The sequence below is a fragment of the Typopeltis vanoorti genome, chromosome 1, assembly GCF_054136105.1.
Source record: "Typopeltis vanoorti isolate ZY-2024b chromosome 1, IOZ_Tvanoo_1.0, whole genome shotgun sequence".
In the NCBI taxonomy this organism is placed as follows: domain Eukaryota; kingdom Metazoa; phylum Arthropoda; class Arachnida; order Uropygi; family Thelyphonidae; genus Typopeltis; species Typopeltis vanoorti.
Window position 1 is genome coordinate 63255535 of NC_143549.1, and position 25301 is coordinate 63280835.

A 25301-nucleotide genomic window follows, 5' to 3' on the forward strand; every position below is an offset into this window, starting at 1 on the left:
AACCTTGGAGATTCAGTGGCAAACTCTGAAGAAAACATTGATTGATTCTGCCAGAGAGGCATGTGGTGAGGTTGTCTGTAAGGATAAAAAAATCAGACCTCCCTGGTGGACACAGGAAGTTAAAGAGGCAGTGAAGGAAAAGAAGAAAGCATACCAAAAGTTCCTGTCATATAAGTCAGCTTGTGCTCTTAGAGAATATAGAGACAAATGCAGAAATGCTAAACACTGTAAAACTAGCTAAACAAAAGTCATGGGAGGACTTTGGCAAGAATATAGAAAATAAATATCAAGAAGGTGGCAAAATATTCTGGAGGTTGTTGAAGAAGCTTAAGAATGGAGGAAAGAGTGTAAAAGGAAGTAGAGATGATAAAGGTGACATGAAAACGTGAGAAAAAGATATCCTTGAAGTATGGAGTAATTACTTTGAATAACTGCTAAATGAAACAAGCAGTGATGAACAGCACAGTGGTAAAAAACACTGACCAGGCATGTAGTCAACAATACATATCCATACTTGAAGTAGAAAAAGCCATCAAAGGCAGCAGGAGTAGATGATATTCGACCAGAAATGCTGAGGTATGGTATAAGAGTCTTACAGTGGCTGCACTGCATAGTTCAGAAAGCCTGGACAGAGTGAATAATTCCCGATGATTGGAGTAGAGCTCTCAATAGTACCCATATATAAAAAGGGAAATAAAACTGAATGTGAGAATTACAGATGTATTTCCCTACTGAGTGTTCCTGGCAAGATCTATGCAAGTATACTTGAGAAACAGTTGAGAAGAATTGTGGAAGAAAAGCTTGGTGAAGAACAAGCTGGATTCAGACCAAATAGAGGCTGTCAGGATCAGATCTTCACATTACGACAAATAGTCGAGAAAGCATGGGAATATAACAAAGTTCTGTATTTAAGTTTTGTCTATTTGGAAAAGGCATATGACAAGGTGCCAAGAGAGAAGCTATTCAATACGCTGCAGTTATATGGTGTCAATGGGGCATTATATCAAGCAGTACTTAGTCTTTATTTGAGTTGTAAGCCACCAGCTAGAATTGAAGGAAGTACAGGAAGATGGTTTAATGTTAAATCTGGTGTGAGACAGGGATGTACATTATCCCCCTCTGTTATTCATTATCTATATGGATCACATTATGAAGGAAAGTGGTATTAAACATGATATCAAAATTGGAGATGTTAATGTCAGCTCTTTGCTTTATGTGGATAATGTTATACTTCTAAATAAATCTGCTACAAGTCTGCAAGATTCTCTGACTAAATTGAATAGCTGTTGTAATAGATAAGGTATGAAGGTCAGCAATAAAAAGACAAAGACAATGAAAATAGGCAGAATTGTTGAAAATGTCAACTGTGTTGTGAATGGAGAACCTTTGGAACAAGTAAAACATTTCAGCTATTTAGGCACAATTTTTACTGAATATGGTAAATTAAATATAGAAATAGACAACTGAATCAACAAAGCAAAGCTGGTATGGTGGGAAGTCAATTGAATAAATTCATATCGAATAAGAGAGAAATTAGTCTGAACACTAAATTAGCTGTATACAAGACAGTGTTCAAACCAGTTTTAACTTATGGATCTGAGAGCTGGGTCAGAAGTAAAACACTTGACCAAAGACTAGAGACCACAGATATGAGAGTCCTGAGAAAGATTATAGGCATGAACAGATGGCATCAATGGCAATATCATATTAATAATGAGGATATTAGGAAAGAACTTGACATTGTCAGCATCCAGGAATGCGTTAGCAGAGCTAATCTCAGCTGATATGGTCACTTAAACAGAATGGGCGAGGAAAGATTAACAAAACAAGTGTTCTCTGCCAAGTTGGCAGCAAAACGACCCAGAGGAAGACCAAGATATAGGTGGATTGATACGGTACAAAGTGCTTTAGACGATAGAAAAATAAGATCTGATAATGTTGGAGTCTTGACAAGTAACAGACTGATTTGGAGGAAAATTGTAGATAGGAAATTAATAATGATGTAATTTTTTTCATGTAGTACTATCATATCCTGTACACCCCTTGAGGGTACATGGCAGGAATTTGATGATGGTGATATATATATATTACAAAGTTTTGTAATATAAATTTGTGCACAATGACGTTTGACTGAATCAACAATATTATTACTACCTTATTTCTGGTTCTCGTGTGGAAGAAAAACAGTAAAATGTCACTCTTATAATTATGTGAGATGTTATAATGGCAAAAATAGTAAGAAAAAAGTCATTTGCACTTTCTCTTCAAAACACAAAGAAAGAACATTGTAAATTCAGCCAGTGGAAAAGAAAATACTACATATTTTTCTTCTGTTATCTGATTTTTTTTTCTTGTAGTACAAAGAAGAAATCACTGCATATAACATGGCGTCTGCAGGAGGGAAAAAATCTAGAAATTTGTTATATTATAACGAATAGAGAAATCATGTCAGAAAAATTATTCATTTAAGATTCTAATATCAGCAGACATATCATTTTCTTCTAGATTAGATATCTAAAGTAACTGAATCTTTGCTACTATTTTACACTGCATTTTTTCCCTCCTGCAGACGCCATGTTATATGCAGTGATTTCTTCTATGTACTACAAGGAAAAAAAATCAGATAACAGAAGAAAAATATGTAGTATTTTCTTTTCCACTGGCTGAATTTAAAATGAATGAGTATGTTCTCCAAGTGATTTAAGTTTGTAACAATTGTTTTGTGAACGATTTATGAAATAAATTCTCTGAAATATCCACAGATTGATTAGGTCTATACCCCCTCCCCCCAAAAAAAAAGATTTTGAAATGCATATGCACCTTTTCTTTGAAAATAATTCAAATCCTCTTTTTCAAGATAATTGTATGAAATAATTTCTAATTTTTCGATAATAAAAGTGAAACTGATCATCATAAATTAAGAATTTTTTTTGGCATAAATAATGTATCAGCATGTAAATGAAATATCAGTATTTCTGTTAGGATATCTGTAATCAACAATCAAAAAGGAAACAAACATTCTTGATGTATTCTGCACCACAGCCTGAGGCACTTTAGTGCGACTTTAGTATTCTCCCCTTTCTTTCTCAATAGCACTGAGAGTAATAAGCCTTCAGCTTTTCCTCCAGCTGAAAGGATATTACCAAGTATTTATAAGACGTAGATTATTTCAGAAATAGCTTCCAGCAGCAGAAGTAATATTTAGATTTTTTTTTAAAAAAAAAAACAAACAAAAATAATACCACTGAACTTTCTTTTGTGTGGTATGCATATAAACAATTTTGCATGGTGAAAATATAGCATATTATTACTAAAATTTCACATAATTTCAGCAGACAGTAGAACAACTGGGTTTAGATTGCAAATAAATAGTACAGAATTAGAAGCTTCACGGTACAATCTGATTGCCGTATATCTTTTGTCAAAATGGTAAAATGAAGTAATAGATTTTGAATTCTGTCAAGAAAAGCTTTCAAACCTTTAGAAATTTAGAGTAGTTATGCAATTGAGTTCCAGGAGAGGATAAGGGGGGGGGGGGAGAAGCATTAGAAAATCTTCAAAATGAGCAAAAATTTTGAATCATTCCTTATATGTTATTTTTCATATTAAATTTTCAACATATCTATGAGGATATGCACTGGATATTATCGTAATATGCATAATACAAATAAATAAATAAAAGATGAATACGAAGAATCACTGCTAATATATCATTGGATATAAATTTTTGATACCAAAAAGACTCACAATCAGAAACCAAGTAATGTTTTTTTTTTATTTTGTCTTTATGAATAACAAAAAATCGTTTCTAAAACTGAAATATGATGATCCATATAATGCTATTGGCTAGAAACGAAAGCAAAAGAACATTTATTTCAAGAAATATTATTTTAAAATATAAATATTTGACATAATATTTTCAAAGCAAACATTTGAAAATTCTGAAATTCGAAAAAAATTGTTTCTATATTATAAGTAAAGTGAAGGAACAATCAGTGCAACTCTTCCAGTGCACTGATTTGTAGTATAAAATACACCAAATTTACTATCACTAAATAGATTCATTGCAAAGACTGATCAGTGGTCATTTCAGGCTTGATTTTCTTCATATATGTGAAATTCGTTTCAATTTTTGGGAAGAGACACAAATAATTTTAGAGGCAAAAAAGGTCAAATAACTTAGGACAGTAAATGAAATTCTAAGCAAATCAACAGACGTTAAGACAGGGGGACACTTTGGCTATTAATCCACTAATAGCCGTAACGAGATTACCGGGAGAGGAAGGTAATGGCATGATAAAAGGCGGAATGCCAATGAAGTTTTGATCCAAGAAAAAAGCTATGGAGAGCTGACTATTTCATCCGCACTGGCTGGTGTGGATGAAATAGTCAGCTCTTCCTGTGTCTACCATGGAGTCCTGATTTTTCTATCCTTGCAGACAACTTCACCACATGCCTCTCTGGCTGAATCAAGCAGGGTTTTCTTCAAGGCTTGCCACTGAATCTCCAAGGTTTGGTTCCCGTTCTCAAACTCTTTCATTTTTTCTTCAATAATCTTTGTATGTTAGTGTACAGTTCACATCTGAGAGCTGCTCAACTTTTACTAGCTTTAAAACTTTCTTACATGTTATTCTTTTCAATATGAAATTCAATTTTATCCTGCTCAAGACTAAATAGTGATCGCTTCCAATTTCAAATCCTCTGTACACTCTGGTGTCCTGCACCAAAGAGAAAGCATCACTATCAACAATAACATAGTCAATGAGATTTTTCTTATTCCTTGCCTCTTCTCTCCATGTGAATTTGTGCACATTTTTATGTTGGAACATGGTGTTAGTAATAACCAGTCCATGTCCTGAGCAGAAATCCAAGAGGTATTTGCCATTATTATTAGCTTTGCTCTTTTCTCCGAATTTTCTGACAATCATTTCCTACTCTGTTATTCAGATCCTCAACAATGACCAACTTTTCCTTTTTTTATTGTGTCAGTAGCTTTTTTCTAAAGCATCAAAAAATTTCTCCACTTCTACCTAGTAGAACCTTCTATGGGACCATAGGCACAAATAAGTCTCATTGTCCAGTTTCCCATTCTCATATTTGCCTACATCACTCTACTTGAGACTGCCTCCCATTCAAGAAGATTAGCCTCTTATTTTGTGTTGAATAATATGGCTACTCCTTTTCCTTGATTGTCATTTCCTGAATATAACATTTTGTATTTATTGCTCAGAAAGATCTCACCAGTATTTGTCTTTTTTGTTTCAGTCACCCCTATTATGTCGATCTGGTACTTATCTAATTCCTCAGCTAGCTCCATTTCTTTGCCATTCAGGCTTCTTATGTTGATAGTACCGATATTTAACTCTGGTGATGTTGAGTTGGGGTGTGTTTTCAGATTTGTTCCAGTAGCTGACTTTTCACTGTTCGCCCTGGTTCACTGGCGAAAGCAAGGGGGGCCTTGTTTAACCAGGCGACACCCCAGCCGGCATGAAATTTTGTGATGTTGTACCATAATTTTTTATTTTGGTTTAACCAGTAAGAATACAATTTGGTCGGCTAAATCCCAAATTGCCAGCCCATCCTCGTTCGTTCAGTATCCAGGTAGATACCCAACAGGGTGCACCACGAGAAGGTGAGGAGGATTGGACATTAGGTCAGAAGCCCTGGTCAGTTCTCCGCATTCCTCTAAAGGCTATGTGGAGGTCTCCTCTCAGTTATACAGCTTTGACCCTTAAGCATCCCATATATATATATATATATATATGTTTATTGATTTTATGGGTATCCTAAAAATTTTCACAGGTAAAATAAGTTTTATAAACATCTGTGTCATGATAAAATCGATAATATAAACATGATAATATGTGTATGCAGCAGATGTCTGCTTACTGTAATCAACTGGAATGGAAAAAAACATTGCAATAAGAAAATTTCATGAATGGCAAGCGGAACAGATAATTTTTTTCTATAAAATATCTGAATGTTGCCTTTATGTTGCTATTATAATAATGCAGCATACAGACAGTGTTTTATCAAGAATATGTAAAAGTATTGTATTGCAGCTTCTCCCACTTAAGTGGGGTCACTGTTGATGATGAGTCTCCTGCAGATTCTCCTGTCTTGAGCTGTCACCACATCCAAGTTCTTCATCCTCAAGTCCACTTCTACCAGCTCCCTCCATCTCTTCTTTGGCCACCCACGCTTCCTCCTTCCTTGCATATCCATCTGCATGACCCTTCTTCCCACATATTCGTCCTCGCTCCTCATCACATGACCAAACCATCTCAACCTTGCCTCCTGTATCTTCGCTCCTAAGTTCGTAACTTTCATTGTTCCCCTGACATAGTCATTTCTCAGACGATCCTTTCTGATTACACCGCACATCCATCTAAGCATTCTCATCTCTGCTACTTCCATCCTGCAGATGTTATTTTTCCTCAGGGTCACAGTTTCTATAGCATACGTCATAGCTGGCCTCACCACTGTCCTATAGATTTTGCCTTTCAGATTGATCGGCATCCTCTTATCGCAAAACACTCCAGCCATCTCCCTCCGGTTCCTCCAACCTGCTTGTATCCTGCATCCCACTTCCTTCTCAGCTCCTCTATCTTCTTCCACTGTTGAACCTAAATATTTAAAGTCCCTCATATTCCTGATGACATTTCCTTCCAGTTCCAGATCTATCTCCTGGCCACCGTCCACTGTGCAACACATACTCTGTCTTACTTCTGCTCGGTCTCATACCTCTCTTCCAGTACTTTTCTCCATCTTTCCAGTTTAGTTCCCGCTTCTTCTCTTGAATTTGCACACAGCAAGATGTCATCTGCATACAACATTGTCTAAGGCACATCTCTCACCTCCTCCGTCACCACCTCCATCACAATGTTAAACAGAAACGGACTTAATGCTGACCCTTGATGCAAGCCAACTGTTACTTGAAAACTTTCTGTCTGTCCCAGAAGGTCCGAACACTTGTCTTCACATTTCTGTACATCTCCCGCACCAACCTGACATATTTTTCCGGAACCTTCTTCTCCCTCAGACACCTCCAGACTTCTTTCCTTGGCACTCTATCATATGCTTTTCTAGAAGAAAATATACTTTTTAGGTACCTTCACTGCTTAGCAATTCGTTTGTAATTCCATTTTGCATTGTGACCAATCATCTCAAGAGTCCCCCTTGCAATTCTCTGGTTTGCATTTACATCACAACTCCTGTGTATGTGTAAAGCAAGGGTCATCTTCTCTTCAGCTATCCATAACCAAGGTAGCCACATTGCCTCTGATTTGCGAAAGTGACCAGTGACCATGCGGTCTTGAATTAAGAGATTAGTAAAACATGAGAAATATTCTGTTAAGAAAGGGATATATGTGGAACTACAAGCCAGGTGATTATGACAAGCTTAAGGATGAAGCTTAAATCTGTGCCTGGCATAAAACAGTGCTTCCCAAACTTCTGGATGTCAGGGCCCCCTTTGCAAAAATTAAAATATTTCACGCCCCCCCCCCCCCCTAAAAAAATCGTAATAGAGATATATTATTATAATATTTATTGTATTTATATTCAATACAAAACATACACAGCGAATATTGCAAAAATCAAATGCATATATTACATTTTTTGCCTCTTACCGTTTGGTTCTGAAGATGATGCGGGCTGTTCTGGTAAAATACTGTCCTTTTTTTTTTTTTTTTTTAGTCTGTTTCTGCTTCTTCTGATTGTTCACGGGATTTTTTATTTTTTTTATTTTTTACCAACCACTTATCCATCTCAGGGTTAAATTTTTTAACGTAGAATAGATCAAATAATATCATCACTTACCAATACTGGCACACCACAGACTGATAACATGAAATTAGTGAATATTACCTGAATAAGGGAATCCCCTGGACCAGGAACATTTTTCACTTTTGTAACTTTTCTCCTTTTATGGTAATTAAGCCTAACGCGAAACAGACAGCAAAGGCAGTCTGTTTATTAAAACGTGCATATGATTGGTGCGGTATTAACAAAAGATCGCGCAACCGAAAGATAAAAGCATAGCTGACAATTGAGTTGAAATGCTAACTCTCTTCAACCGAATTCCATATGTGAAACTGCCATAACATTCATTATATATATATATATATATATATATATATTACTTAGTTTTAACACTTTTAAGAATTTTAACACGTTCAGTTGAATTTTATTGCTGCCTTGGGAAATCGAACTCACATACATCTAATTAATAACAATAGTTTTTAGTTAGATACTGTGTTTGCCCTTGCAACATATGGTTTTGTTTCAGTCTGTACAGCATAGTTTCTGTATAAGGGGACATGTGATTCATTAATTAGTGTGTTTTTATCCCAGTTGTCTCTAATTGCACTATTTGTTGAAAAATATATTACACAGACTCCTTCATACCTTATTCACTGGCATAATAAAAGTACTTATTTTTATTGCCTCTGCAGTATAGTGGCTCTTAGGGAGGGCATGTTGTTTACCACTGCAAGCAAGTTACTATATCCCCACATGAACTTGTTTAAGCTTTTTTTCATGTGTGAAGTATATGCGAAACTTTTAATGGTAACAGAAAACTAGCTCGGATGACAGTGATAATATAAAACAAGTTTTGATATGTATATAAAGTCAATATCAACAGTCCTTGATTACGAACGCGTTATGAAAGGGACAGAAAGATTTGGAACTTCCCCGGAGAGCATTCGAAGTAAATACGATTAACCACTGCTTTGAAATGAAACATATGAATAAGCAATATTTACTAATATTCGTTAAGTGCCGAAATACGCAGGAAGCAAAGTTTGTGAACCAACACCAATGTGTAAATTTTTCCATTAAAATATAAAAAATAACAAAAAAGAAATAATAAAAGTTAAATACGTTTCTTTTAAAATAAAAAAAATCTACTTAGTCTTAAAACATAAATTTGTTTTCATTATTTCACGGCCCCCTCAACAAAACCTACGGCCCCCAAGGGGGCTGCGGCCCACAGTTTGGGAAGCGCTGGCATAAAACACTGCAGGATAAGGATGTTAGTAGTGCATGGGAGATCATCTAGAGGAAGCAATATTAATTTGTATACCTAAGATAAGGAGAGTTAATCAGGTAGGAGTTAGGTGGAGGGTATACGAGGTGTGGCAGTTTAATTCTCGGAATGCACCTGTAAAAAAAAAAAACCTATGTTCGGAACTATACATTAGTGGCTACTGTTGCCTTCGACGTAGTCCCCTTATGCATTTACACACTGGCTTAGACAGTGTAATGTGCCCATTTTTGGAAACAGGCCTGGAACTCTTTTTCCGGAATACTCTTGAGATCCTGTTACACATTATGCTGGATATCGGCGATGTCAGAAAATATTCGTCCTTTTAGCACAGTCTAATTTTGGAAACAGCCAGAAATCACATGGAGCTAAGTCGGGTGAATAAGCAGGATGACATAATTTGGTAATCGATTTTTTGGCAAGAAACTTTCTCCTGATGAGCGCACTATGGCTTGGTACATTGTCATGATGGATGATCCACTTGTCAAGCCACAATTCGGGTCTTTTTCTCAGAATAGAATCTCTCAATCTTTTCAGCACCTCTAAATAGCACTGTTGGTTGACCGTTTGTCCTTGTTCAATGAATTCATAGTGGACTCTCCCCTTGTGATCAAAGAAACACACCAGTATGGTCTCGAACTGCGAACATGACATGCATGCTTTTTTTGGACATGGCCAACTCGGGGTTTCCCACTGCATGCTCCGTAGTTTTGTTTTGTGATCGTACTGGAAGCATCAGGTTTCGTCACCTGTGATTATGTGCTTATTTGCAGATAGATCAGTTGCAACTTGAACCCACCACTGCTTCTGTTTATCTGTCAAGATTCGAGGCACAAACTTCGCAGAAATCTTTCATATACTCACTTCTTCAGATAAAATTATCTGAAGAAGTGAGTATATGAAATATCACTCAAAGGCACTTGAGCATCCACACCATATGCCACTTTCAACAGCTCCAATGTTTCAGTAGCAGTTTTGCCGATTTTTACACAAAATCTGATGTTAACATGCTGCTCCAAATATTGATCACACATTTTTCTGTCAAAGTTTACATGCAGATCTCTATTTGCAATAGCCAACTAGCATATGGCTCTATCGGCTTGGGGGTTTATGCACGCAGAATGCACCTGTAAATCTCTAAACAGTGCTATGCTAAAGCAGAGCATTATTTTTATTGGACTTTGGTCAAGTCATTCAGGTGGTGGGATATGATATAGCTACCCCACAACCTGAATGACTGAGAGAATAGAGTAGTAGAGGTTTGAGGACTAGATTTTTTGCTTGGAGAGTTGTGAATGAGTGGAATGGGTTGCCAGTTTCAGTTGTGAGTGCTTTGTCTGTTAATTTGAAGGAGAGGTATGATAGATTGAGTGGATATTTTGGATCTCCTGGAATGAGTCTTCTTATTCCATGGGAAGTGCCTGTACATTAATAATCTCCATATTACCCTTCAATATGGTAATGACAATCGAGTCACACTCACAACTGAAACTGGCAACCCATTGTGACAATTTAATTCTGTCTTTTTCTTGCTAGCCTTACCTTACCTCTCCCTTTACCTCTGATAACATGTAACAGTCACAATCTCTCCTCCCCCTTGCATTAAACCATTCATTAGTTAAAACATGTACAAAGACGATTACTCAAGTGACTCCAACCAAATCACCACACATGCAACACTACATGGCCATTCTGGGAATTAAATTGTCACACCTTGTATATGGAGAAAGGTGACCAGCAAATTCATGAACAGTACAAGGCTCAGGCAAGAAAGGTCAGCATGACAAGGAAGGCAAAATCATATGAGAAGAATCTAGCTGAGCAGGCGAAAGGAAATTCCAAAGGGGTTCTTTTATTACGTGGCAAGTAAAAGGAAGAATAACTATGGAAGATTAACCTTAATGAGTGGTGATGATGATGATGGTCACAAGGTGACAGGAGCAGATAAAATTGTTGAGTTACTGAGTGACCAATTTGTAAGAGTATATCATCCAAGCTACACAAATTAGAATAAATGCGGACAGATATGGTACTGATTATGTGGATAAAAGTGTGGCTAATTGACAGATATCAGAAAGTGGTATATGAAGGAGCAGAATCAAGGCAAAAACAGGTGACTAGCAGTGTGCCACAAGGTTCAGTGCTGGGACCTGAAAGGAAATATTCAGTTCTTTACTGATGCAAAATTAGGTACAGTAATAGTTAATGAAGGAGATGTGGAGAGCTTTCAGGGCGATTTAAATAGGATGTGGGCAAAAGATAACCGGTGTCATTTTAATGTGGAGAAATGTAAAGTTATGCATTTTGGGATTCATAGATTATAAGACGTATCGCATTGATGGCACTGTACTCCAGGAAATAGATGAAGCTAGAGATTTAGGGGTGGTGGTAGACAGAGTTTAGAGGACGTATTGCTTAGTTAGCACTTAAGATTACTTGTTCTTCACTAGCCAAGTAATCTTAGCACTTAAGATTACTTGGCTAGTGAAGAACACATTAATAAGTAGAGATAAGGAATAAGTTGTTATTCCTCTTTATAAGACCTTGACACATCACATCTGGATTATTGTACTCAGGTCTCCTGGGTTATGAATGAGGAAGTGGTAGAAAAGATTCAGAGGCAATCAACAAAGATGGTGAGTGGTCTGTGATTGAGGATGTGTGGATTGCAGAAGTTGGTTGATAGGAGAAAAAGATGGGATATGATAGAAACATTTAAGTTATTTAGAGAGTTTTATAGGGTTGATGCACTGGGTTTGGAGGTTCCCGAACAAGGGATCATCCCTGGAAGTGGCATGAACGTGTAGTTAGTAGGGGTCTGGTCTCTTTCGACTAAAGGTGAGTTAACCAGTCTCATACCTGGGTGGAGGGTTTTTTCTTCTGGTAACTCGGGTTTTTCATCCCTCAAAACGGACAAACCAGTCCCGTGAACACATGTGGCTACAGTCATAAAATTAGACTATGGCAAGGAAGGCAATAGGAAAACACATTGCTTATCATCATTATCTCCCTAGTATGGTAGCTTATAGCTACCCCCCCACAACCTGAATGACTGAGAGAATAGAGTGGTAGAGGTTTGAGGACTAGATTTTTTGCTTGGAGAGTTGTGAATGAGTGGAATGGGTTGCCAGTTTCAGTTGTGAGTGCTTTGTCTGTTAATGGGTTGAAGGAGAGGTATGATAGATTGAGTGGATATTTTGGATCTCCTGGAATGAGTCTTCTGATTCCATGGGAAGTGCCTGTACATTAATAATCTCCATATTACTCTTCAATATATATGGTAATGACAATCCAGTCACCCTCAGTGCTTCCTAAATGCAATTCTGTCTTTTTTCTTGCTAGCCTGACCTTAGTACCTCTCTTCTTACCTCTAATAACATGTAACAGTCACAATCTCTCCTCCCCCCTTGCACTAAACCATTCACCTCTGGCCTTTCTTGTTACAAAGACATCACATTTATAGCTTATTCAACCTACAAAAAAACATGGTGTCTTTTTTTAACTTAAGGCATGTAACAGTCACAATCTCTCCTTCCCCCCTTGCACTAAACCATTCACCTCTGGCCTTTCTTGTTACAAACACATCACATTTATAGCTTGTTCAACCTCCAAAAAAACATGGTGTCTTTTTTTAGCTTAAGGCATCACTTACCTCTGTCCATCTGCTCTGCAAATTTCAGATCTGCCCAGCATTAGAATACTGCCATCATGTTTGAGATGGTTCACCAAACACCTCTCTTAAAATTTTTTGCTACAGTTCAGAGGATGGCAGTTAGACTAATTGATGATTCCTCTCTGATGGACTCACTTCAGCCACACTTTGTTTCTGCATTGTGCCTTTTCTACAGATATTTCAATGGATGCCATTTCCACAGAACTGCACTATCATCTCTCCCCACCTCCATTTCAGTTAAGCCATCAATAACTTCAACAGCACTGTCCAAAATCCATTTATATTTCAAATGCTAACTTACCTAACCTGCTATTCCCACTCATCTTTTATCCCATTTACCTCTATTCTTTAGAACAACCTTCCCCATGTAGTACATTTGATTCTTGCTGTAGCAGACACTGTTAACATACTCACCCACTATAATAAACTACTGAAAAGTCTTGACCAAAGTCCAATAAACATAATACTCTGCTTTAGAATAGCACTGTTTAGTAATTTATAGAGCATTGTGTAGTGAATTTCCTTTAGAAAATTCACTATAACAAATATTCTTGGTCTCTAAGAGGTTGCTGTGGTGAAAGTCTACTGTATTTCCCAAAGACTATAAACTTCAGTTCTTTATAAAGAACATCAGATTCCTCATCTTCAACCGAATGGTGCCAATTTACTATAGGTTCTGCAACAACCTTTTATGTGCACGTGGGAGTAATATATTAAAAAAAAAAAGTTGAGGTTTGAATTCTTGTCTTTAGTAGTTGTATGACATGCAGAATATTCCATTTGCATTTTTATACAATGGTTTGAAAACAGAAGCTCAAAAATACAAAATAACATTGCTTAATTCTAAGCACATTTTCATTACATTGACATATACAGGGTGTTCGGGATAAATTTGACATATTTATAATTAATTATATTTTTCCGTAAGTTACATGTATTAACACACACTTCTCTTCATTTAAAAGTTTGGACCCTTCTTCATTCATATACAAGATGTCAGAAAGGATGGATAGCTAGAACCCACCTGAATCATGGAAGAGAATAACTTGTATCATGATGATTCGTGCCCGCCATCAAAATAAGGATATTACGACTGCTGCCCAATGCTCCCTGAATACAGTAAAAACAATCAGGCATGAACTAGAGACTTGCAATGGTGACTACGAGGATGTAGCAAGAAGAAAGATCCCTAGCAGACGATCTGATTGCGTTCGTACAGCAGAATTCCTCGCAAATCTGCAGGAACAGGTGTTGAAGAACCCTGGCATTGGAATTCGGGCTTTGTTCGTGGAGTTGCTAACTGTAGTCAAGCCCTGGATAACAAGGGTAGCCAATGGTAGGCCGTATGTATGGCAGCAGGATTCGGCCCCTTGCCACACCTCTGGGAAAAGTCAAAAATGGTTGTCTGAAAATTTCTACGACTTCACCAGTCCAAATGTTTGGCCTCCAAACTCCCCAGACCTTAACCCCATGGATTATTTTGTATGGGGCGCAGTTGAAAAAGACACCAATCGCACTTCCAGTAATACAAAAGCCCAGTTAATGGATAAAATTAAAACAGTTTTTGCGGCCCTTCCCAGGGAGACTGTAGCATCAGCTTGTTCGAGGTTCCGAAGCAGAATTGAAGCTGTGATCGATGCTAATGGTGGTTATTTTGAGTAAATCTTGTTGATAGTATTGTAATTAACTCTGCCTGTAATGTTTTTTTGTCAATTCATTAAATTTAATAGATACAAAGAAGATTTTCTTATTCCTTACGAAACTGTCAAATTTATCCCGAACACCCTGTATAAACTATGATTCCCATTTGTTATTTTATTAATACATTGTGGTATTAATAAAATATGTATATTTTCTTATTTGTACTGTTTGTGCATTTCATGAACAGTGTAATTACACTGTTCATGAAATGCACAATTAACAGTGTAGTACAAATTTATACTAGAATAAGCAAACATTCATTTCATTCATGTGATGGGAGTGTAATTAAACTGAATAAAATAACAGAGAAATGAAAAACCTGAAAATATTGTTTATCCAATTCACAATATGATAACTACTTTGGAAAACACTATTCTAGAAATTAGATGCATATAAGCATAGTTATTACCCATCTTATTGTCATTGCAGCAAGGAACAACCTTTTTTCCAAGCACATACTGGGTTTTGAAAGTAAGACCATGTAGAAATTCACGTTTTTAAATGATAATTTTACCTATGAAAGGTTGCAGATCTACAGCACATTTAGTGCCATAGATGAAGTAAATGCTAGTCAAGCCTTTATTGTATTTTTTTTCCAAGCCACTTCAGATTTCCAGTAAGCAGAGTGATATTCTTATACCACCCTGCTAAAGACATTAATAAACATTCAGTCTATGTGAAGAGTCATATCCATGGTATGTTCGTTAATTGCAAGGAATTATACTCTCACCCATCTCATGGATGCATGTGGATCCCCCGAGAACATTATTGCAAGGATAGCATTGCACTTGCATACTACAGTCCTCTCAATAACTATCATCACTCCCTGGATAATTATGCTATCATCATTGGCATTCTTTGGAGAAGCACCATACTTGTATCATTACAACATTTCTCATCATTCTGCTTTGATCATAAGATCAGCAGTAATGGGATAAGCTTCTTAGAAATAGAGAGAGAGAGGAATGAGACATGATTCTTGTATGCCATTTCTTCTTAAGAACACTCCAAAATTGTTGAGTACACGCACACTAAAGGAGTATTCATAAGGTTATCAAAATACGATGCCATTTACAGTTGTCCTTTCTAAACACGTGTATTCATTATGTAAATTTGTCAGTTAATAACTTGGAAATGGTTAGTGTATAATTTCTTTTGTAAATAGTGTTTAATGTTTTAATCAAAAATAAAAATATTAGGTGCTGATTTCAGTTTGATGTCTTTTAAAAATTTTAATTTTCAAAAAATGTAATAGAAAATCTGAACAGAGATGCAGTGAAAGAGAAGTGGGATCGTGTACGTGTAATTTGTGTTCAACCTTATAGCAAGCACCGTCAATTTGGACTATACTTCTTGCGATTAGGCAATAAGGAACACTGTCCAGATAATTTAGTCGTAAGTCAACAGAAGAAGGTTTCTACTAGTTCCAAGTCTCAGGAAACAGATAACAGAGTTACTTTTGTATCCAAATTAGAAAACAGGTAGGTACGCGTTTCTTATTTCTGGCTGTTTATATTTTTGAATATAAATTATTCAGTATTTGAATAATTTGTTGATAATTTTTTCAGTATCCACAATTGAAGACATCTTAACAGTTTAATATTATATATTTTCAACTTGAAAAGATCATCAAATTCCTGACATGTACTCTCTAAGGATGTACAGGATATGATAGTACTACATGAAAAACTTACATTACCAGAGCCGGCCTGAGCAAATTTTTAAGTGTGGGCAAGATTTTTTTTTCCGCCCTTCAGTCAAAATTGTATATGTATATATAAAAATTTTATATATACAGGTATCCCTCGATGTTACCGCATATATCAAAATCACGTCAATCAAATCTAATAATCAATGGTAAAAATTACAATTCGTCCATGGTCGATTGCTGTATTAATAATTCGTTTTATATGGTACTCTTTTAGGAAAGATAAAAAAATGAATGCAAAGTTAATGTTTATAAATATTTGTACCTACATTATTTACTGCAATTTTTTTATCAGAAGAAGTTATCAAGAGTCGTTTGAACAGTTTTAGTTTTTTTCTTATCGGCATGAATTCTACGATAACAAGCAAAATGACTCTTCAGACCTCGGCAAACAAGCAATAAAACATAAATAAAAAAACACTGCAAATATAATACATGATGGTACAAATTAAGTGGATATTGAATCCAACATTATTTCATAGCCGAAATAAGAGTTTCGTGCTGAATATATAGAAACTAAATGTTTCGGTGGATGCAAGCATAATCAACCTTATGCACAACTCGTAGTAAAGGTGGAGTAAGCTCCAGATCAATTTCCTTAGTATTTTCCATACTGTAGAGCACATCTCCTAGAGGACATGTATGATAAATAAGCCTCTGGCTCTCTATTTCAGCAATACATGATAGTTTATTTATTTTCAGTTACAATCTAGAAATTATTGAACAAAATAAAAAAACAACTAAACCATGCTATAATGACACTGGAGGTCGCAGTATCTCTCAGATACAATTTACTGTAAAATATCACAAACCTTTACATAACATGTGTTAAACCAAATTGACAGCAAAAACAGTGCGGAATATTATTCTTAACATATGAATGCACAGCTACTCATGACCTCCAAGCTATACACAGAATTATGAATATTTACATTAAACATTTTGCACGTATCTGTCAGATCAGCTGTGAACTCCACATGGTTAAAGGCGTGTTAATCGAAACTCTTGCCACGTATATCAAGGGATTGACGCAATTAATTTCGCCACGTTAATCAAATCTCACGTTAAGCAAGGGATATCTGTATAGTGAATAAATAAATAATAATAAATAAAAAAATATATTTGTGTTTATTATATAATGAGTACATAATTTTGACACAATTTATAAATATTACATAAATCACATTAAATATGAAAAAATCTAAATTAAGAATTAACAATTTTAGTGATTAAAAAAAAACCCTTTCTAGCCTTAATTTCGGCAAAAGACTTTACTACTACTTCTCTAATGTCTCTGCTATGTCACTTTCAATAGATAAAGTGGCTAAGCCATCTAATCTCTCTCTCTCTTGGGACATTGTGGACCTCAAATAATTTTTAATAAGTCGTAGTTTAGAAAAACTGCGCTCTGCACTTGTAACTGTAGTTAAGATTGTTAAAAGAATTCACAGTGATGTGTACACATTAAGAAAAAAAGACTTATGCAGTTATTTGGACAAATATAATTTAATACTTCTTTGGAGAATAATTATTTGATATACTCCAAGACAATATTTTTAATTCATCTAATAAATCTATTGCTGAAATATCTTTTTGATCACCATCAGACAGAACAATTTCTAAGTCGAAACAAGCTTTTTTTAATGTATCATTATCAAATTATAAGTTACCAATATTAAAGAGAAACCCAAAAATTGATTCATATTTATTTAGCTGTTCAAATCTCTCAGTAATTGATGTTATTGCTGAATCAAGAATTACATTAAAAAAATTAATTTGAAACTGTTGCTCAAAATTAGTAATTGATTCGTCAGGACATTCGTAATCAAATTGAGTTTTTACGTGTCGAGTTTGTGTGCTGTTGTTAGTTGGGAAATCAGCATTTAACCCAATATTTAGAGCAAAGTTATGGGTTTGGTGCTTAACTTTCAAAAAATTATTTTCGCTTCTGTATGACGTCAAGAATTTTTTCGCAACATCTAATGATTTCAAGGCTTCCATAATATTACAAGAGATATTTTGCAATTGTTTGCTAGATGCATTGACTTCAGTTAGAATGTCATACCAAACAAATGTGCCAAATATAAACTTGAAAGAATTAATTTTTTTTTTCCCATCTTTCCCATCTCCCATCTCCCCATCGATGACTTTCCCATCTCCCCATCGATGACTCGATGAAGAAAAGAAATTATAGATTGACTGAATAATATCAAAAAATAAAACCATATCTACATTGCAGTTTGCTACATCGCTCAATACCAAGTTCAAGGAATGCATACAACACGGAACAAAAAATGATCTAGGATTTTTGTTCCTTAAAAGTGCTTGTCCCCCTGCATTCTTCCCCTTCATATTTGACCAGTTGTCATATCCCTAACCACGGATATTTTGAATACATCTGGTCGTTGACTTACGACCACAAAAAAAAAAAAATAAAATAATAAATTAATAATAAATCAGGCAGCTGCACATATGATAACTATCTCTCACATATACTGCATAATGTACGTGTCACAGGAGAAGCAGGAAGTGCAGATGAAGATGAAGCCCAAAAATTCGTTGATAGTTTCGACTCTTTAACAAATATTTAACGTAGATAAAACCGGCTTGCAATGGAAACGCATGCCTAATCGTGCATACATACACCAGGAAGCAAGAAGGATGCCAGGATTCAAAGCTTATAAGGCTCAGTTGACTTTGTTGCTTGGTGGGATTGCCGTGGGTTTTAAGCTGAAGCCTTTTCTCATTTATCATTCAGAAAACCCTCATGCATTTAAGTACATCAACAAGCACACACTGTCCATTTACTATCGTTCAAACCCTAAAGCTTGGATGACTCAAGCACTGTTCGAAGACTGATTCATGAACTGCTTTATTCCCCAGGCTCGTGAATGTTGTGCGGAGAGAGGTATTCCTTTCAAGATTTTATTGATTATGGACAATGCCCCTGGCTAGCCTCCTCATCTGGAAGACCTTCAACATGCTGTTAGAGTGGTTTTTATGCCACTTTATAAATAAATTATATAGATGATAAAAAGATTAGAAAGGTTAAAGAATACTGTTAATAATTATATGGCCGACATACGATCAGATCGACTTATGACCTGTCAGCCAGAACGAAAGTCGACAACCAAGTGTATTTAATTTTTTTTCTTCTAATAATTTTAATAAAATCTAGAAATCTTTCCTCTATTTGTAGAATATCTTTGGGTTTCTACATTTTTTTTTCTTTTATAGAAACATATCTTACAATTAAGGACATTTTCGTTTTGTATACATTTCCCTAAATAATGAACGTGAATTTCATTGTTTTTTATGCGTTCTACATGTTTTTGTAATATGCTATCAAATTTGGCAAATAATTCAATCAGTTTCAAAAAGTTTCCATTATTATTTGTATATAGAGTATCTGAACGCTAGGTTTTCTTTTACAAGAAATTTAATAACTGATATTATGCATTGTAAAACATGCATCCAGTGTTCTTGTTCTTTTTTGAGTAATTTTAGCTGATGTTGATCAATTGCAGTTTTATTTTTTAAATTATTCTTTTTCTATTAATTATTAATATTGAGTTAATTTGTTATTTTTAAGAGTTTTAAAGCAATTAAATCTTATTTAAAAAAAAAAACTAATTTAAAACAGTTGCCTTCTATGGATTTTTACTATAAATTATTAATTTATACAATACTTTGAAAATTTGATAATGAAAGGTAAACTATAATTATTGAGGGCAATGTAAGATGTAACGATGCTGCCCAACAAGTGATTTTGGCATTTTAGCAAAATTCCCCTCTGATTAATATGTTTATAATTTATAAACTATTATCTTTAAAATTTTATTTGTCTATCAAAAATCCAAAAATAAGTACACAATTAAAAACAAAGGCAAAAATTGTAAAGTCACTTAAACACAGAATACACAATACACTCAATATGTTTCACGTTCAAAATTGAAATGACGCTGAAAAAAATGCAAGAAGTGCATATCAAGCTGTTTTGTCTATCCAAATTCGAAGCAGAATTTAAGAAAACGAACAGCGTAATATACACCTATGTTTCAGACTAAATATTTGGATAGATCAGTGTTTCTGAAATTTCAGATATCCGTGTACCCCCTTGTTTTAATTTTCATTATTATCAAGTACCTTATCAAAATAATAAATAAATAAAAATATATTTCATTGTAGATGTCTGTTTTATTTGAATTTAGATGTACATTTAAACAAAAAATATGATTTATTTTTAATAGAACAAAATTTATAAAGATACTATACATTTTACTTAATATAAATAATTTCTCATCAATGAGAGGAGTGAAATTGCTTATTTCTATATCTGCTATATTGCTCTCTTTTGTGCGTTTTATAAATCCAGTCTTTAACCAATGATCTATACTTAAAAATTTGAAAGCTAAAAAAATTACTGTATTTATTCGAATATAACTCGCACTTTTTTTCCCAAAATTAAAGCTAAAAAATTGTGGTGCGAGATATATGTGGGAGTTTTCAGAAAAAAACAACTGAAAATGGGTATGACTTACCAAAAAGCTTCTATTCTCAATCATTTCTTCTGTCCTCGAGAGCGGTGTTCTTATGTGCAACATCAAAGTTATCTACCCAAATAGAGTCATCTTCTTTCCCATTATATCAAGCAAAAATTACCAGTAATTTAAGACTTGAGATACGTAATGAACAATCCTTGACAAATTACTAATGAGAAGTGAAAGATGTGCACGATTGTAAGTCAGTAGAGAAAGAGCATCTATTAAGAAGTGCATATGATTGGTGCGGTATTAACAAAAGATCGCTTGACCCAAACAAAAAAGCAAGCTGACAATTGAATGGAAGTGCTAATTCTCTTAAACTGATTTCCATAACATCTGAAATACATTCACTATATATTTCTTAGTTTTAACACGTTCATGATGGGGTAGTGTCAAGCAAAACCATATGTTGCACTGGCAACATGTGGTTTTTCTTGAGTCTATACAGCAGTTTCTGTTGAAGGGGAGATGCGATTCGTTAGTGTTTATATTCCCATCATCATCATCATCATCAAATTCCTGCCATGTACCCTCAAGGGGTGTACAGGATATGACAGTACTACATGAAAAAATTACATCATTACTAACTTCCTATCTACAATTTTCCTCCAAATCAGTCTGTTACTTGTCAAGACTCCAGCATTATCAGATCTTATATTTCTATCGTCTAAGGCACTTTGTACCATATCAATCCACCTATATCTTGGTCTTCCTCTGGGTCGTTTTCCTGCCAACCTGGCAGAGAACACTTGTTTTGCTAATCTTTCCTCTCCCATTCTATTTAAGTGACCATACCATCTGAGATTAGCTCTGCTAATGCATTCCTTGATGCTGACAATGTCAAGTTCTTTCCTAATATCCTCATTTTTAATATGATATTGCCATTGATGCCATCTGTTCATGCCTCTAATCTTTCTCAGGACTCTCATATCTGTGGTCTCTAGTCTCTGGTCAAGTGTTTTACTTCTGACCCAGCTCTCAGATCCATAAGTTAAAATTGGCTTGAACACAGTCTTGTATACAGCTAATTTAGTGTTCCGACTAATTTCTTTCTTATTCCATATGAATTTATTCAATTGACTTCCCAAGATACCAGCTTTGCTGATTCTGTTGTCTATTTCTATATTTAGTTTACCATCTTCAGTAAAAATTGTGCCTAAGTAGCTGAAATGTTTTACTTGTTCCACAGGTTCTCCATTCACAACACAGTTGACATTTTCAATGATTCTGCCTATTTTCATTGTCTTTGTCTTTTTATTGCTGACCTTCATACCATATCTATTACAACAGCTATTCAATTTAGTCAGAGAATCTTGCAGACTTGTAGCGGATTTATTTAGAAGTATAACATCATCCGCATAAAGCAAAGAGCTGACATTAACATCTCCAATTTTGATATCAGGTTTAATACCACATTCCTTCATAATGTGATCCATATAGATAATGAATAACAGAGGGGATAATGTACATCCTTGTCTCACACCAGATTTAACATTAAACCATCTTCCTGTACTTCCTTCAATTCTAACTGCTGACTCACAGCTCAAATAAAGACTAAGTATTGCTTGATATAATGCCCCATTGACACCATATAACTGCAGCGTATTGAATAGCTTCTCTCTTGGCACCTTGTCATATGCCTTTTCCAAATCGACAAAACTTAAATACAGATCTTTGTTATATTCCCATGCTTTCTCGACTATTTGTCGTAAAGTGAAGATCTGATCCTGACAGCCTCTATTTGGCCTGAATCCAGCTTGTTCTTCACCAAGCTTTTCTTCCACAATTCTTCTCAACCGTTTCTCAAGTATACTTGCATAGATCTTGCCAGGAACACTCAGTAGGGAAATACCTCTGTAATTCTCACATTCAGTTTTATTTCCCTTTTTATATATAGGTACTATGAGAGCTCTACTCCAATCATCGGGAATTCGTCCCTCTGTCCAGGCTTTCTGAACTATGCAGTGCAGCCACTGTAAGACTCTTATACCACCATACTTCAGCATTTCTGGTCGAATATCATCTACTCCTGCTGCCTTTCCACATTTCAAGCCTTTGATGGCTTTTTCTACTTCAAGTATGGATATGTATTCCTGACTGCATGCCTGGTCAGTGTTTTTTATCACTGTGCTGTCATCACTGCTTGTTTCATTTAGCAGTTTTTCAAAGTAATTACTCCATACTTCAAGGATATCTTTTTCTCCTGTTTTCATTTCACCTTTATCATCTCTAATTCCTTTTACAGCACTCTTTCCTCCATTCCTAAGCTTCTTCAACAACCTCCAGAATATTTTGCCACCTTCTTGATATTTATTTTCTATATTCTTGCCAAAGTCCTCCCATGACTTTTGTTTAGCTAGTTTTACACACTGTTTAGCTTTCTTACATTTGTCTCTGTATTCTGTAAGAGTAAAAGCTGACTTATTTGCCAGGAACTTTTGATATGCTTTCTTCTTTTCCTTCACTGCCTCTTTAACTTCCTGTATCCACCAGGGAGTTCGGATTTTTTTATCCTTGCACACAACCTCACCACATGCCTCTCTGGCAGAATTAATCAATGTTTCCTTCAGAGTTTGCCACTTTATATTCCCAGTTGTCTCTAATTGCACTATTTGTTGAGAAATATGTTACACAGTCTGCAAATGTCTGTGAACCTTATTCAGTGACATGATAAAACTAATTGTTTTTCGTGTTTCTGCAGTATAGTTACTGTTGTTGAGGGTGTATTGTTTATTGCAGGGAGCGAGTTATCGCTCCAATGTGAAAGTCAGGGCGGTAGTGACTCGCAATTTGAGCAGGAGAATTCATGCATAATATAATTTAATATATATATATAGACTATAAAAGTTTATGAAATTCATATCGTATGATACTTTATGGGTTGTTTCCTTAAGTATCTAATAAGTGGGTTCTAAAATGTTTAGTTTTAGTATGTATGACTATAATTTTTTTATTAATAAAATATAATAAGCACACTTAACTGTCAATGGGAAATGGCACCTTTTTTATTTGGTAAACTAAACACTATTTTTGTAAAATATCTTGTTGCCATAATATGGCTGAACGAGCACCCTTATCAAGCAGCGCTGTGAGGCAATCTGCCTCTATGCTACACCCAGTCAACGGTACTAGTCCCAGGAATTATCAAAATAAAAATAATTATTTGGAGCTTATATAATTAGAATAAAATATAATTATCTTTATAATTATGTATATATAAATTTAATATTTTTTAAATATATGATATATACAAGTTAATTTTTTTTTTAAAAATTTTTTCTGCCTCCAGTATATTCGTAACATGTTTTTCGCTCTTTTACTTTTCCGCCTGTGGCATTCGCTCATTCTGCCCCTGCCTCGTGCCGGGGCCTGATCATTACTAACTTCCTATCTACAATTTTCCTCCAAATCAATCTGTTACGTGTCAAGACTCCAACGCATTTCTATCTTTTAAGGTAGTGCTTTCCAAACTTTTCATGTTGGTGACACACTTTTTAGACAAACATAATTTCACGGCACTGTAATTCAGTCTGATGTGCCTCTCATGGGTCATGTGGCCAGATCAGATGTAGTTTAAGTACAGTGATACCCCGAAGTTATGCGATAGGTGGGACCAACGAAAAACGCGCAAGTCGAATTCGCGTAACTCGGGGTGTAATTTTGCATGTAATTTATATATACAAACATACAATTGGGACCAAAGGTTTACAAAAACACCTATATTTTTTAATAAATATACAGTAATCATAATTGTAGTTTTACATACATTAAAAAAAAGAAAGTTATTTCGATGTCGATGGTTTCATAAAATCTAATAAATTCGTCTGATGGCATAATGTCTTTTTCTTGTCACGCAAAATTTCTTCATAAGCAAGCCAGTGATTTTTTTTATTTTTTGCCTTGTGGCTACAATTCGTTCCTCGTTAGAATCTATGTCCTCCAAAATCTGTAAACCTTTCTTAATTAAGCTGAGACCTGTTAATTTTGCAATTGTCATGTGCTTTTCGGGTAAAACTGAATCTGAGGTTTCGGTCTCTTCAGTAGCGCTTTGCTTATGCATCTCTATGAGCTCGTCGATTGTAAGCTCCTTGTTATGCGAGTCTAACAGCTCGCTGACATCTTCACTGTCGACTTCTAAATCTAATTGCCTGGCAAGGTTGACAACTTCTTTTATTGCCTCAGCAACTTGATCAGTTTCTGGCAACATTTCCGTTTCGCATTTAAAAAAGAATGGACAAAGTATTTCCCGACACCATTCAAGGTTTTTTGGGAAATTTCACCCCAAGAATTTCCAATAATCCTTACAGCATCTAAAACATTAAACTTTCCAAAATGAAGCTATGAGACAAAATGAGCAACAGACAGTTGCTCATTTTGTCTCATAGCTTCATTCAGACTTGCAAACGAACACCATGTGTAGTACGCTTTGAATGTTTTGATAACTCCTTGGTCCATCGGTTGAAGTAAGCTGGTTGTATTTGGAGGCAAGAAAACAACTTTTACACGTGGATCAAAATCAATTAAAGTTGCAGAAGGGTGACTAGGTGCATTATCAATAATGAGCATAACTTTAAACGGAATTTTTTTAAACTGGCAATACACGTTCAACTTCAGGTATGAAGTGGT

The 25301-nt window shown here is 35.2% G+C and overlaps 1 protein-coding gene across 1 annotated transcript in view; it reads left to right on the top strand.

The window, feature by feature from the left end:
• Nucleotides 1-25301, top strand: part of LOC150110034 (uncharacterized) — a 135237-nt gene that overhangs the window by 38576 nt on the left and 71360 nt on the right. Inside the window, exon 5 of the mRNA XM_090399796.1 lies at nucleotides 15679-15904. Coding sequence (XP_090255922.1) covers nucleotides 15679-15904 — 226 coding nt within the window. The remainder of the gene's footprint in view (nucleotides 1-15678; nucleotides 15905-25301) is intronic.